The 16,384-nt window shown below is 36.5% G+C and overlaps 2 protein-coding genes across 3 annotated transcripts; both read right to left on the bottom strand.

The window, feature by feature from the left end:
* Window positions 1-269: 269 nt before the first annotated feature.
* On the bottom strand, window positions 270-8,202 carry LOC128210292 (decapping and exoribonuclease protein-like). 2 transcript variants are annotated; one of them, XM_052914549.1, is made up of 7 exons: window positions 7,927-8,202; window positions 6,789-7,024; window positions 6,020-6,109; window positions 5,718-5,832; window positions 4,500-4,647; window positions 2,223-2,317; window positions 270-1,989 (listed from the first exon to the last, which is right to left on the bottom strand). In XM_052914549.1, exons 1-7 carry the CDS (start codon window positions 8,184-8,186, stop codon window positions 1,896-1,898), a joined length of 1,038 nt encoding a protein of 345 aa, XP_052770509.1. In that variant the 5' UTR covers window positions 8,187-8,202; the 3' UTR covers window positions 270-1,895. The 2 variants fall into 2 exon arrangements, with proteins under 2 accessions (XP_052770509.1, XP_052770510.1); XM_052914550.1 differs by having other exon boundaries at window positions 5,727-5,832; window positions 7,927-8,201.
* Window positions 8,203-9,756: 1,554 nt separating this feature from the next.
* On the bottom strand, window positions 9,757-14,928 carry LOC128210441 (MICAL-like protein 2). The gene is made up of 5 exons (XM_052914789.1): window positions 14,778-14,928; window positions 12,631-12,960; window positions 12,031-12,458; window positions 10,513-11,139; window positions 9,757-9,768 (listed from the first exon to the last, which is right to left on the bottom strand). Exons 1-5 carry the CDS (start codon window positions 14,926-14,928, stop codon window positions 9,757-9,759), a joined length of 1,548 nt encoding a protein of 515 aa, XP_052770749.1.
* Between the last annotated feature and the right edge of the window lie 1,456 nt (window positions 14,929-16,384).

Here is a 16,384-nt window from a genome sequence, read left to right as displayed (position 1 = left end):
CCAATTTAATAATCATGGACGACGAGCAAAAAGCTTCAAACTAATAACATTCTGTAATAACAAAACAGAGTCAGTGAATTGAACACATTTTGTCATCGGGGCCTTTTTACGTTCGGATTGTCGTTAGCCATTAACGAGCGAATTGTCAATAACCGTATATCTAATGCACGCATCCACTGGCAATTTAGCACGTAATTATCGTACAAAATCTCGGTAGCTCTAAATATACTGCACTCAGTATGTTTGACTCTAATCAGTGAAAATCCAGATAAAAGGAATCAGTTTATTAAGCTAATCTATTTGCATAAATATACCACATCACATCAAAAGCATGCACATTAAAACAAAAACAAAAACAAAAAACACACTGTTACAATGTATAACTCTAACAAATTCAAACAAACAAATAACACAATTATGGCGTGTTTCACATAACAGTTCCAAAAGTTTAGCCGATTGAATTTCCTAGAATATATACCACTTTTCGGAGTAGACATCCACCGTAATTATGTTGTTGTATGTGATGATTAAATCTTACATCACTTGTGGCAGTTAACATTATGTCCATTTAATATATAAATAAAGTCGGAAATACGCCAATGAAAATAAAGGGAAGCATATAGTTGGACAAAAAAAATATCATCAACTTAAGTCAACACGTCTATCAAGCATCCCAGCCAAATCGAATATCAATTAATGCCAGGGAAGGTAACTCTTCAATATTCACTTAGAGTGATCTCATTCTGTGTTTCACTGTAGGGGACACTATTTAGCGCTAGGTTTCAAAATGAGCTCAACTTAGAAAAAAGTTGTATTTTTATAAACTAAAAATGAATAATGGAATAATTTCTAGCACGCACAACTTCTATAACAACAGTCTTTCCATATCCTGAAAGAAATATTGGACAAGGAAATAAAGCCTTAGAAAATCTAGACTGTTGCTGACTTGACAATGTTTAAAGTTTAGTAACCTTTAACAACAGAAGGAGTACACGCAGTATGAAAGGTGAAATAATAAACAGGGGCCTGTGTTTTCAGCGAAACAGAGAAAGGAGCTCCATCGTCCAGCGTGAAATAAAAACAGATACAGTAGAAATTGGACTGGCATTTTGTGCACAGATACTAGTAGTTTGGAACATGTGATATTCTCTGACGGAAGCTCTTTTTAGCTGTATGTCACTGGCATGAACATTGGACCAATGATGAGACTTCCCCTCTTTACTGGTGTCTTTAACGTATTCCTGACCTTAATGTTTGGGTTTTGATTTGGTCCTGAGAGATTTGGTACTGTGTAACCTTGACCACTGAACTGTTGAACCTGACATGTTCTAACAATGATGGTTAACGGAAGGAAGGCTGGCATAAATGTTATGGCCAAGCTAGAATCCTAAAGAGATATTTTGGGAATAAATAAAACATGATTATAAACAGAAAACACATGACTAGCATTGATGCCATGATGAAGGAAGTAATGAATTTCTGTAAAACTTTGGACCATGATTTGATTGCTTCTTTGATAGTGAGCATACAAAAATGGATGGATGGAGGATTTATCTAATTTTAAGGGATTAATTATTAGTGAATATTATATAAACTGCTTTGAAAAAATATTGGTGTTTGGCTTTGTCATATTTTTAAGCATTAACATAATACTTTTATAAGTTGATCGAACTAGGAACGTGTGACATTGGGCTAAAAATACATGAACAGTGCAACAAGGGGTGTGCATCATAGCAACAGTGCAACAAGGAACAGTCAAAACTAAATAATTCTAATAACAATATACTTTTTATAAAGTCTTAACTAAGTCTAAGAAGTTTCAATTTTGCAGCTGCACTGATCAAAATCAACGGCGTTGCATTAAATCGGTTTCATCTGGATCAAATGCAAATCCCTCATAATCCAGGCTGGTCTGTAGTGTACGTTTCAGGCAGGAACTCGTGCGGTGGACGAATGGTGTAATCATCGCCTTGCATCTCGAGACCGAGACTAATTTACAATACAAGACGTACGGCTTGGTTTTAAACTTTCATTGTGTTAAGTTTCAATGTTCAATGTTGGTTGTTAAGATTAATTATAGGTAAACTTTTGTTTAAAGAACGAAAATGCCATATACTTTTTAACTGCTTAACTAGTATTTAGCATATTTTACAAATTATAATAAGTTTAAAAAAGTGATATATTTATACATTCCTTTTAAACAATTATTTTGTAAAGCAAACCTTGGATTATTTTCCTTCACATTAGATTTGATGAAGGTAAGGAGCTTGTCCAGGGACTTCCAACACTTATCGGGCTTCCATAAACCAGGGATATCCTGAAATACAACTTATATTATAACACCTACATTTCCAGCGAATAATAAGCAATTGTTTCTTTTCGATTATTTTGCCTTTCAATATTAGGCAAAAAATAAAGTTTGGTGTTTCCCTACCAACTTTTGTTGAATTATGTTAAAATGATATTGTATGTTTTAAAGCTTTACCTTTAAAATGTAGAAACTTTACATACATCCTACCATTTAAGCCAGACAAATGCTTATGTCGCTGTTAAAATGTGTTCTTAGTTCTGTGTCAATAGTTTGGACGTTAGTCTGTCATGGTTACAGTTTTTTTCACAACGGCACCAACACCAATACCAAGGCTAGTCACATAAATCCTACGTCGTTTTAAAGAACTAGTAGAGGTTAGGGTCGGTTAATTGTTAGCAATACATTTGAAACTACAGCGTCACAAAAGCCCTATGTCGTTTTACAGAACTAGTAGAGGTTAACCAACACCAATACCAAGGCTAGTCACAGTATTTCTACTTTGTTTTATATGACTAGTAGAAGTTAGCCAACGCCTACACCAAGCACAATATATCTACGCCATGTTATAGAACTACATCATGTTTCAATTTCGGGTAATGTTAGACAAAGTCAAATCGCATGCTTTATCTTTGAGAGTACACTTTTGATTAGTGGCGTATTTGTAGCAGTATATAAAACTGATTTAGATGTTTCTAATCGTTCCATTGAATACCGTGAAAGTGAAACACATACCCTAAAGCTATTGTTATTGTTGTTTTGCAACTTTTTAATAAAACAATTCTGTAAATCCATACTGGATATTAGGCCTGCCTGAAGCCCTCATCTAGTCTATATTAATCGCAATTTGAAACCAGATTTTCGTCTGAAACTGTTGTTGTTGTTGTTGTTGTCTGACTTTTAAAAAACAGTTTAGACCAAAAATGAGTCATATTCCAGAAACAATCGGCAAATTAATGCGTTTCGCCCTCGGATAGTGTCATACTTTCGATTTAAGAACATGTGGCATCGTACGAGTCATACTAAATGTAAAGCTTTCTGATTATTAGCTTTCATTGTTTTCGCCATCAATTTGGCAGTAGCTATTTCATCATAGACCAACTGCTTCGGAGGATTGAAAAAAATAGAGAGAAAAAAATAAGAACTACAAAATCCTCAGATATATAACTTAGCAAATAACCACTTCGTGTATTAACAAGAAATCTACATGGCATAATAGTATTTAATTCTAAAACGTAATTTTCGAACCTTTAACATGTCATCGTTACGTTTCTGCCTACAAATTTCCATTGAGCTAATTGACACTTAAAATACCAAGGGTTTTAGAAATTTAGTCAGTTTTTTAAAGGTCAAGATTTATCAGGTCAGATATCGAAAACAATAATTGAGTGTGAACCATGAACAAAATGCTTGATTGAATGTCATAGAGATGAACTAAGAGCTCTGTTGTTAACATTTATTTATATATGATTGCTGAAAGAGCTAATAACGCTATCAAAAATTGAATAATTTGAGCTACTGTTTAAATGTGTCAATTGATTATCGGGGTATGTGTATATCACGTGATAAATTACGACATAAATCATACGTCGGAAGGCAGCACTTAGCTTTGAATGAAATCTTGAAACAGAGAGAACTTTTAATTTTCTTGACCCTTTTAAATGAAACAAAGTGCAGTCTATGCCCCTTAAAGAGCTTAATTATGTGATTAGTTTCTTAAAACATTTCGACAGACCTGTTTTGAAAATAATGTTTTGACAATGCTCCATCAGGCGGAGGTATTGTGGAAAGGTTTGTCAGAGTGTTTTAGGAAACTAAACTCTCAATCAAACTCTGGTAAAAGGCCGAAGGCGGGGCGTCGTAGACTACGCTATGATTTATTTAAATTGGTGAAGAACTTGTAAATGTATCTTTGTTTAAAGTTCTAGCATGATATTGCCTTCAAACAAAACATTAACGACGCAATGAATCACGTGGTATACACTGTTTTCAATCAGTAAAATAAATCGACTCCAACATCAACTATGAATGAAACTCTTCATGCTTGAATCTCACTTCAATAAGCAGAAACTTTTAAATAAATGCCTAAAGCTCTTGTTCACATTTCGCATGACATTCTTAGCAACATTTGTTGAATACTTATTTACATGTAAATATCTAATAATGTATTATAATAAGACAAAGGACGTACTTTCATCGTTGGTATTTTTTCAGTTTTGTATGTCTTCAGCTTAATTACAATTCCAGTATCAGTTTTTCCTTCCACGCTACGAAGCCCGCAAATAATCTCGGGAACACCACCTAGAACACTCTGTATCCACATATCCCGGAGCTTGTACCTGTAAGTAATACAATGGAAGCTACACAGACGAACTTACAAGAACACTCTCTGTCCACCACTTTAGAAAGTACATTTAGTACTACATGTATGTGCCCACTACAACAGAAGGTTGAACTTGTAAATAACACAGTGAGACCTACAGACACAAGCTTATAAGAACACTTTTGTAAATAATACTATAGAAACTAAAGACACGAGCTGACTAAACACTCTGTATTCACAACTGCAGAAGCGTGTACTACTTGTAAATAAAATAATGGAAACTACAGAGACGAACGCACAAGAATACTATGTGTTCACCACTTCAGGAGCTTACTTGTAAATTATACAATGTAAACTATATTGACGGACTCACAAGAACACTGTGTGTTCACCACTTCAGGAGCTTACTTGTAAATTATACAATGTAAACTATATTGACGGACTCACAAGAACACTATGTGTTCACCACTTCAGGAGCTTACTTGTAAATTATACAATGTAAATTATATTGACGGACTCACAAGAACACTATGTGTTCACAACTTCAGGAGCTTACTTGTAAATTATACAATGTAAACTATAGTGACGGACTCACAAGAACACTATGTGTTCACAACTTCAGGAGCTTACTTGTAAATTATACAATGTAAACTATAGTGACGGACTCACAAGAACACTATGTGTCCATCGATTCCGAGGCCCTTTTTGGTCTAATAAACAAATAGTCGTCGTCGGGCTGTGCCGACCTGTTTACTTAATCAATTAGAAAACCAAAAAAACACTTACTTTTAATTAGTAGTTGATCCGTCGCCTACTGTCAATCAGGCAATCATCTTATCAATAATAAGATTATATTTTGTAAAAAAATAACGCATTGTTGCATTATCTTATGGATTAACCGGAAAAGCTCTACCAAAAGGGGCATTGACAATGCTGTCAATAAAACGTTTCAATCAAACCATGACTGATAGTTTCAGAAAAAGAGGGCAGTTTGTTCTTCTGAAGGCTCCCACTTTCATTATATATTCAGTAGTTGAGAAGATAAGATAAAGATATCACTGTTCAAATAGTTAACAAAAGCCATGCCTGTTATACTTATTAAAGGGTTTTGTGCCCGGTTTGGATTCTTTGACGGTTTTAAACTCAACGCTATGCTCCCCAGATTCATCCGCACTTACAGCATCGACCCTAGAAGAGTACACTGGAACGATATAGTTATTACATTGACAAATGCACGTCATTCATTTCAGAATAAAACATGTTCACTCATTTTGCATTCTCTCAAGCACAATAACCGTTGCTGAAACCCATCAATTCTTTTACAAATTGCACACTTAGTTTGTACATACAGAATAAAGGAATCGCACGGTAAAACTATACGAAATTACCTATTGTGTGGGAGCCGAGCTTGACTTTCATGACATTATAAAAGGATTCACGGCTGTTATAGACCATGTCTGGCACGGAATTTGTTGATTCTGAATAAAAATATTAATACAGAATGTGAATAAATGTATAGTGTACCTAAACATCAGAGGTCTGTTTTATTAAAGGAATTTAGACGTCAATTCAATAATCGTAAATCCGAACAAATTACAGTAATGGCAACACGATGTTGTTTTGTTTCCTACATGACACTTAGATTATTTGAATTTGAAACTAAGATCTGTATCGCAACACGCACAATGTACAGTTAAGCAAACGTGGCACTAATATGATAATAAAATAATAATCTTCTAATCGCTTGTATTTACTTGATGTGATAAATTGCTTTATTTTAAAATATTCAATTATATTTGCGAATTGATTACTTTCACTTTCTCTTTATATTTTTTTTGAAAGTGTAAAGGGTCACTGCCTTTGAAAGTTTTCTGATTGGCTGTTCCTTTATTGTGTCAAGTTGATATTTGCGAATATTTTCAGTTTGCTCGATATTTTGGCGTCGTTTTCGCGCAATATTTAACATATATATATATATCGTAAAGACTGAAGTTGGCAGAAGAGAGGGTGTTGAATTGAACAGCATAACCACTTTTTCCACTTGTTTTCGTTGCTAATATCCCGTTAAGGACGTTATTTGACATAAAGACGTTGCCTTAGTTACGAAATTAAACTATAGGAATACAGATAATGCGAATAACCAAACTATTGCTATACCTTCGGTGAGATACTGCTCAAACTTGTAGCCCCAATCTCCTTCTATCCTACCCATCTGTGGCTGCTGTTGTGTGTCCTGTTGTTCCAGGTTTTCGGTTGGGTATTTACCTTTGTTAAGGTAGAAAATGCCTTTGTGAAGAGTCACGTCGAGCCTCAACTTCTTATTTTCCTCAAACGGGAAAGACATTACCTCTTTTAACAAACTCCTTCTGCATACAAAGTCGGTTTGCGTATTTCTGAAAGCAAATGATTCAAAATGAATTAAAATAGCAAGCATATTATAGATTAATAATACAGAAAAACATCAATAAAAATCCACTTCACCTGCGACCACTTCTAAACCGACACATTTCACAATCGATTTTCTCAAATATAACTCAATATTTAAATTATGTAAAAAGATATATGATCGGGAACATAATTGCTCGTATTGATCACTCTAGGCTTGTTTTGAAGAAATACTGTATTTGCCGAGTTTTAGCCATCTAGTGTCTAGTCCCTTTAAGTATAACGAGACTGTCCAAGTTCAGCCAACTCAGAATATGTGTGAGAATTTCAAAATACATACGTTGAATTATTGTATTGTGCATTGTTTTTTTATTAATTCATAAGATATTTGTCTAAGCGTTCCACTCAAATTAATACACGGTTATAAGTGTTTTGTTTTGTTTAAATATCAATGCATTGTTTTAGGGCCAAAATAGATGTTGACTTGTACTTCTTCATTAACGGACGACCAAAAGCATGCACGGCTCTTGATTTTTATTTTTCATTCATAGCTTCTAAAGTCACACGCATGGCAAAACTTAAACATGAAACATGATCGATCTGTTAAGCATACCCCCATTATGGCAAATACCTACGTACTTCTTAAGTTCTATTTTGTATTTGAATATTCATTCAAAGTATTTCGTTACAAATTTCACGCAAATGGCCTGTATATAGGCTATTCAACCAATAACAATGGCATGTAATTTAAAACTTTAGTATTTTGAAATATACAGCCAATATCGAAATATTGATTGGCACTATGTGTAGGCTTAACTTTTATTTTTTATTCACTCCAAAAAGTTTAATGATTTAAACCATTTAATATCTTAGCATTTACTTGAGATCAGTTTAATCATGGTCCACTCACCCATCTTTAATAATTTCTTGCTTATGGCCGCTTATCCAATCCAGAAGATTGTCGAGCTTTTCGTGCTTTTGTTCATCTCTTCTCTCCGCCATTCTCCCCTTATTCAAGTCAAATTTTACAGTAACAGAAACATCAGGAGTATAATTTGGAGGTTTGTTGAATGTTTTCTTCTTGCTGTCATCATCATGAAAGTTACCATCAATATCTAATGAAAAGCATCCAATCTTTGTAGGATCACGATCCTTAGCCGCCGCCGCCATTTTGTTACTCAATGAATTGCGTAGTTATAGGAGGTATATCACATGTCTGAAAATAGCTATTTATAGAAATATCGATTGGCCTTATGTTTAGGCTACAGTTTTACCTTATATATACCCAATTTTATGTGTCTGAATTAAACATTGAATGATTTAAAGTTTTCGGTTTTTGCAAGCAGTAATTATCTGTATCTCGTGTAATGTTTCGGGCAAAAGTTTAACGCTTTGTGTAGAATATTATTACGACTTAACCCATGTGGTTGGCTGACGCTATAATTGAACGTGTCAATGTAACCCCTCGCTCTGGGCTTATATCACTAATAGAATGGGAGACACAGTCGTTTTGAGAATGCAGGTATATACGCTTCCGTAGAGTGATGGAAGCCAATAAACGTTTGATGTTTTATTTTGGAGAAATTAAAATAATTAACAGGCAGCAAACGTAAACATCCGATATAGTAGTATTTGATGGCACCGTACACAACACACCGCGTTGGCTAATATATACGTTGGCACAGCATGTGAAGTAAAACAGTAAAATATATATGTTTCTTATGTAAACTTATAAAAACAATCTGTTTAAGCTTGTCAATTTAATAAAATGCCTGTCAATTTAATTCTTGCAAATTCTATTGAAATAAACAGGTTTGTGTTAATCTTCTATTTTATAATAAATGATTGGTGGATGCTAAAATATTTAAAGTTATCTACTACCGTCTCATAGAGTACAATACCGTGTTTTCTGCACCTTTCTTTCAATTTAACTTGGTATTGTTCATAAGAACCACTGTTTACCCCATTTCTTCGTCCATTTTGGTATATCGAAACAATGGTATTAAAAGTGGTTAATATTATTTTGAAGTAAGAGTGCATCTTTAACAAAACGGCTTATGACACAATCAATTCATATTTATATAACCTAGCCTAAAAGTGAGTCTCATACCCAAAGAGAAATGAACATAACCAACAAGCTTTTTTGGCCTTGATAATTATGGTTATATAGCTCCTGTCACGTCTGATTTCAAACATACAATCTATGTATAATGTAGGTTTTTGTCATCCATTTGTCAGATTAAATATAAGTCAGCAAAACGCTTCCAAATGATACCAAAATTACATAGGGTCAAGTTTTTGTCATCCATTTGTCAGATTAAATATAAGTCAGCAAAACGCTTCCAAATGATACCAAAATTACATAGGGTCAACAGGTATCCTTTTGATAGGATAATACCGGAGTAAAGGTTACACCTTTTTAAGCACTTGGTTACCACTTTGAAACGATCTTGTCAAACTGCGTTTTTCAATTCTCCTCAAAAATTCGAAACTGAGCAAAGCAAAGTAAAGGCTTAGCGCAAAACTGTGGTAATGCCTTCAATTTTTATATTGAGTAATAACCGCATTTAATCAAGCCCGTGAAAGCTGTACTGCGTACAGCCATAAGTGTAATATCAATACGAGCGTTCTAATGATTTAGTCTACGTATATATTACGAGACTTCTTTCTCTCAATATGCACAGTGTAAGGTAATACTGAAGGCTATACAAAGCGCCAGTCATATTTCTATCAATAGCTATTACTGAAAATTCTGGAAACGTATACATGGTGCATTAACTTATCATTCAATGACAAAATGGCAACGTTGAGCACAGCCGTTGTACGATATGATTACCCATACCAAGGTTTATATCAGCCTAAAGAGAATGGGTGAAATGTTTTCTTTACATTCATAAGCGAGATATTTCATGCGTTAATGCACTTGAACAATACATTCAGGATATTAATAGTGTTCTGTTTTGTTTAAAAAGTGCTGATGTTTCGTTACATTAAAAATGAATCTACAGTATAATAACAAACTCGAACCAAAAAAGCAACCACTAATTTCAAATACATGATACTCGATTATCCAACATTTTAATTCCCAAAAGGCATTGATTAAACGCTTTGCATACTGTTGTCAAGTCGAGCATTACCTGAAGATTTTCCTCTTTGAATGCAATGATAAGACGTAAAATAAAACCAGGATTTAAAGTATTTTATTTTAAATAATAAACCTTTTGGCCGTTAAGCTATAATAATTAAGCTCTTGTGTTTCTATAGCCTCAACTCGGGTTGTTGGTGCAGTTTCTATAGCCTCAACTCGGGTTGTGTGTGCAGTTTTTACAGCCTCAACTCGGGTTGTGGGTGCAGTTTCTATAGCCTAAACACGTGTTGTGGGTGCAGTTTCTATAGCCTCAACTCGGGTTGTTGGTGCAGTTTCTATAGCCACAACACGGGTTGTGGGTGCAGTTTCTATAGCCTCAACACGGGTTGTGGGTGCAGTTTCTATTGCCTCAACTCGGGTTGTTGGTGCAGTTTCTATAGCCTCAACACGGGTTGTGGGTGCAGTTTCTATAGCCACAACACGGGTTGTGGGTGCAGTTTCTATAGCGTCAACACGGGTCGTTGGTGCAGTTTCTATAGCGTCAACACGGGTCGTTGGTGCAGTTTCTATAGCGTCAACACGGGTCGTTGGTGCAGTTTCTATAGCCACAACACGGGTTGTGGGTGCAGTTTCTATAGCCACAACACGGGTTGTGGGTGCAGTTTCTATAGCCACAACACGGGTTGTGGGTGCAGTTTCTATAGCGTCAACTCGGGTTGTTGGTGCAGTTTCTATAGCCACAACACGGGTTGTGGGTGCAGTTTCTATAGCCTCAACACGGGTCGTTGGTGCAGTTTCTATAGCCTCAACTCGGATTGTTGGTGCAGTTTCTATAGCCTCAACTCGGGTTGTTGATGCAGTTTCTATTGCCTCAACTCGGGTGGTGGGTGCAGTTTCTACAGCCTCAACACGGGTTGTTGGTGCAGTTTCTATAGCCTCAACTCGGATTGTTGGTGCAGTTTCTATAGCCTCAACTCGGGTTGTTGGTGCAGTTTCTATAGCCTCAACTCTGGTTGTGTGTGCAGTTTCTACAGCCTCAACTCGGGTTGTGGGTGCAGTTTCTATAGCCTCAACACGGGTTGTGGGTGCAGTTTCTATAGCCTCAACTCGGGTTGTTGGTGCAGTTTCTATAGCCACAACACGGGTTGTGGGTGCAGTTTCTATAGCCTCAACTCGGGTTGTTGGTGCAGTTTCTATAGCCTCAACTCGGGTTGTGGGTGCAGTTTCTATAGCCACAACACGGGTTGTGGGTGCAGTTTCTATAGCCTCAACACGGGTTGTGGGTGCAGTTTCTATAACCTCAACTCGGGTTGTTGGTGCAGTTTCTATAGCCTCAACTCAGGTTGTGGGTGCAGTTTCTATAGCCTCAACTCGGGTTGTTGGTGCAGTTTCTATAACCTCAACTCGGGTTGTTGGTGCAGTTTCTATAGCCTCAACTCTGGTTGTGGGTGCAGTTTCTATAGCCTCAACTCGGATTGTTGGTGCAGTTTCTATAGCCTCAACACTGGTTGTGGGTGCAGTTTCTATAGCCTCAACTCTGGTTGTGTGTGCAGTTTCTACAACCTCAACTCGGGTTGTGGGTGCAGTTTCTATAGCCTCAACACGGGTTGTGGGTGCAGTTTCTATAGCCTCAACTCGGGTTGTTGGTGCAGTTTCTATAGCCACAACACGGGTTGTGGGTGCAGTTTCTATAGCCTCAACTCGGGTTGTTGGTGCAGTTTCTATAGCCTTAACTCGGGTTGTTGGTGCAGTTTCTATAGCCACAACACGGGTTGTGGGTGCAGTTTCTATAGCCTCAACAAGGGTTGTGGGTGCAGTTTCTATAACCTCAACTCGGGTTGTTGGTGCAGTTTCTATAGCCTCAACTCAGGTTGTGGGTGCAGTTTCTATAGCCTCAACTCGGGTTGTGGGTGCAGTTTCTATAACCTCAACTCGGGTTGTTGGTGCAGTTTCTATAGCCTCAACTCTGGTTGTGGGTGCAGTTTCTATAGCCTCAACTCGGATTGTTGGTGCAGTTTCTATAGCCTCAACACGGGTTGTGGGTGCAGTTTCTATAGCCTCAACTCGGGTTGTTGGTACAGTTTCTATAGCCTCAACACGGGTTGTGGGTGCAGTTTCTATAGCCTCAACACGGGTCGTTGGTGCAGTTTCTATAGCCTCAACTCGGATTGTTGGTGCAGTTTCTATAGCCTCAACTCGGGTTGTTGATGCAGTTTCTATTGCCTCAACTCGGGTGGTGGGTGCAGTTTCTACAGCCTCAACACGGGTTTTTGGTGCAGTTTCTTTTGCTTCAACTCGGATTGTTGGTGCAGTTTTTATAGCCTCAACTCGGGTTGTTGGTGCAGTTTCTTTAGCTTCAACTCAGATTGTTGGTGCAGTTTCTATTGCCTCATCTCGGGTTGTGAATTTAGTTAATATAGCCTCAACAGTGGTTGTTGGTGCAGTTTCTATAGCCTCAACACGGGTTGTTGGTGCAATTTCTATAGTTTGAACACGGGTTGTTGGAGCAGTTTTTATAGCCTCAACTCGGGATTGATGGTGCAGTTTCTTTTGCCTCAACTCGGGTAATGGGTACAGTTTCTATATCCTCAACACGGATTGTTGATGCAGTTTCTATAGCCTCAACTCGGATTGTTGGTGCATTTTCTTTTGCCTCAACTCGGGTGGTGGGTGCAGTTTCTATAGCCTCAACACGGGTTGTTGGTGCAGTTTCTATAGCCTCAACACGGGTTGTTGGTGCAGTTTCTATAACCTCAACTCGGGTTGTTGGTGCACTTTCTATAGCCACAACACGGGTTGTTGGTGCAGTTTCTATAGCCTCAACTCGGGTTGTTGGTGCAGTTTCTATTGCCTCATCTCGGATAGTGAATTTAGTTTATATAGCCTCAACATGGGTTGTTGGTGCAGTTTCTATTGCCTCAACTCGGGTGGTGGGTGCAGTTTCTATAGCCTTAACACGGGTTGTTGGTGCAGTTTCTATAGCCTCAACACTGGTTGTTGGTGCAGTTTCTATATCCTCAAATCGGGTGGTGGGTGCACTTTCTATTGCCTCAACTCGGGTTGTGGGTGCAGTTTCTTTTACCTCAACTCGGGTTGTAGGCGCAGTTACTATTTCCTCAATTCGGGTTGGCGTTGCAGTTTTTATTGCCTTGACTAGGGTAGTTGTTTTAGTAACTATAACTTAGCTTTTATTATCAACGGTAACGCAACTTTATTGAACACTAATGTTTTAAAATAAATTTACGTATAAGTATTATGTTGGTAAGGTCACATATACATATATGTATTTGATTTGTTTCGCGTGTTGCCTCAAGAAGTTAATTTTATCCGCGGTCGCTCACTTAGTTAATATGTCTCGCGCGTTGCCTCATACAGATGATTTCCATCCGTCGCCACTTACGTAGTTAATGTGTGTTGCCTCATATAGATAATTTCCACCTGCCGCCTGTCACGTGGATAATGTGCTTCGCGCGTTGCGTCATTCAGTCAATGTCGCGGTACGCGCGTTATCTTAAACAGCTTATTTTTATCCATCGCCAGTAGTTAATGTGTTTAGTGCGTTTGATTTCTAACAGCCGCCTTTTACGTAGTTCGGAGTTAAATTGTTTCGCGTGTTGCCTAATACAATTGATATCCATCCGCCGCCTTTTACGTAGTTCCGTGTTTAATTGTTTCGCGAGTTGCCTAATACAATTTATTTCCATCCGCCCCCAGTAAAGTAGTTAATGTGTTTAGCGCATTTAATTTGATGTGTATCCGCCGCCTATCAAGTTGTGAATGCGTTTCGCTCATTAACTCATACTGTTGATGTTTATCCGTCACCAGTCATGTAGGTCATGTGTTTTCCATCCGTCGCCTGTCACGTAGGTAATGTGTTTTGCGCGTTGCATCACCATAAGCCATTCAAAAGTTACTTTGCCTGTACCCTATCATATATGTAAGGCTTCTCGAACATATATAAGAGCTAATAAGATTTCTTCTGAATTCATTTGTTTCATATATATGTTTTGACATTGCATGTATTTATAATGATATTTAATCTGATTTATGTGACATATATTAAAATCAATACACACACATATATATACGTAACATAAACTTCTGTTGGGTCCTAAAAGTTTAAGAGTGATCAACTATCGTCTCATAAGCTAAACTACCGTGTTTTCTGTATCTTTCTTTCAAATTAAACACGATATATTTCGAAACTTTAATATCCTTTTCTGAAAAAAAATAAAAAAAAATATTGTATTAATTGCTGCATTGTTAATGCATATCTTAGTAAGTACAGTAGCTGACCATAAGTGAGTCATCAAAATGGCTGCCAAAACATGCACATGTTTTCTAACACTAAAATTCAGATCAACTGTATAAACAATTTTGTTTACCAAACTATGATAACTGGTTAACATTTGGTAATATGGCCTCTCCTGTCTATCACTATTCGAATTCTTCGTGGAACGGAGGCATACAGGCTTTATGTACAGTGCACTGGAAGATCATACCAAATTTTCCTAGTTTCTACTATCAGGTGGTGTTTTGACTTGATCACATGTTCCTTCATATATGTTTGATTTTAATTGTACGCCACATATTTTCGATTATATTGATATCAGGGATCTGTGAAGGCCAATACGCAGAGAAAATGCTGTACTCATTTTCCCTCTCAGTGGTACTCTTCGATGCGTTCTCTGAGGCATTATCCTCTTGAAAAATATAGTCACCTTCTGGAAAATTCTTGGCAATGCAGTCTTTAAACTTCTCTATATTTTCCTCAACAGATTCCAAAATTCCCACACCATTGTAAGTCAGACAACCCCAAATCATAGCTGAAACAGCTGCCTCCACGCTGACCTAGGCACTCTTGACGCCATTCTTCATTTGTTTTCCTCTTCACGCTGAGTCTGTTTTTAAAATCAAGTTTTACCTGTGTCTTAACTTAATATCACAGTTTTCCACTGTTTGTTCAGGGTCCAATGTTTCTTCTGTTTACACCAAGAAACACGCCATATCCGGTTAATGGTATTGATAGTTAATGCATTAATTACTTTTCTTCTTGTAAATCCATGTAACCTCAATCGACGTCACATAGTTCTCGATGAAATTTGTCCGGTCTAAAGTATTCCACTTCGTGATGTATTTTTTATCTTTCCGCTTCCTCTTCAGAAATTTGCTCACACTGGATTGACTTATGGTGTTTATGTTAAAGGATATAATAAGCACAAACGAAAATTCCAAAAAGAAAGAAAACTCTTGAAAATGATCACCAACGACAAGTAAGAAGTCAACTCCCTTTGCAAGTAGCAATTTTAATGACTCATTTATGGCCAGCCACTGTAGTTGAAGGTTTATCACCCAAAATTTATGTTTGTAATATTGATTAAACAGTTTATATAGCGCTTTTGCTTCGCATCCATCGATTTGTGTTTTCTTCTTATTTGTTTTTTTCCTTTTAAAGTTGTTAATTAAATTTAAAAAAAAACAAAAACAATGATGTGTTAGTAATGAATGATTTCTAAAATGCTTTAAGGACTGATTCTGAAAGTTTTTAATTTATGTCATTTAATTGCATTGTGACTATCTATTGCACGCAAGCTGTAGTATGATAATGCGTGACCTTACCAAATCAATGAAACGTTCGAATGGAGTTTTAAGTGGCTTTCAGTTGTTAATATATTATAATAAAATCTCATGAATTTGAAAAAGAAATCCAGCTCCCTAATAAGTTTATAGCAGTAGAATAGTAAGAAATGATGTTAAAACTTTTTATATAAATAATATTTGAATATTTTGATGGAAATAAACAAAACCATTTATAGATTAATTTAATTTTGAGGTTTTCTTTGTTAACATCAATGAAATGTCCTTTTTACGTCTATAATATATACATATGGAGCAAAATAATTATTGCAAAGCAAACATTTACATAGAAGATAACCCCAATCATCCAAAGAAGTTTCGCATTGCTGTCAAAAATGGTCAAACGAAAAATTATAACGAACACTTATTTTTCTCCGATGATACTTATTTCTCGATTGTTATCTAACGATTGTTTTTGAACAATTTTCTATATTGAGATATTTACAGGTTTTTGAATGTGGGGAGAACCTTGTTCATTTCGCAGACTTATCTTCATTGATTATGTGCAATTCACATATCGAAATATTCTAACAACTGTTTGACATATATGGTATTTTGTAGTTTTATCAGCGTTGGTGTGTTTTAAAAATAGAAAAACTCAAAGTATCATAATTAGGTATACCGTCTATCAATTGTATATCTT

Source organism: Mya arenaria, chromosome 12, assembly GCF_026914265.1.
Source record: "Mya arenaria isolate MELC-2E11 chromosome 12, ASM2691426v1".
Lineage (NCBI taxonomy): Eukaryota > Metazoa > Mollusca > Bivalvia > Myida > Myidae > Mya > Mya arenaria.
This window is presented reverse-complemented; position numbering and strand designations above follow the sequence as displayed.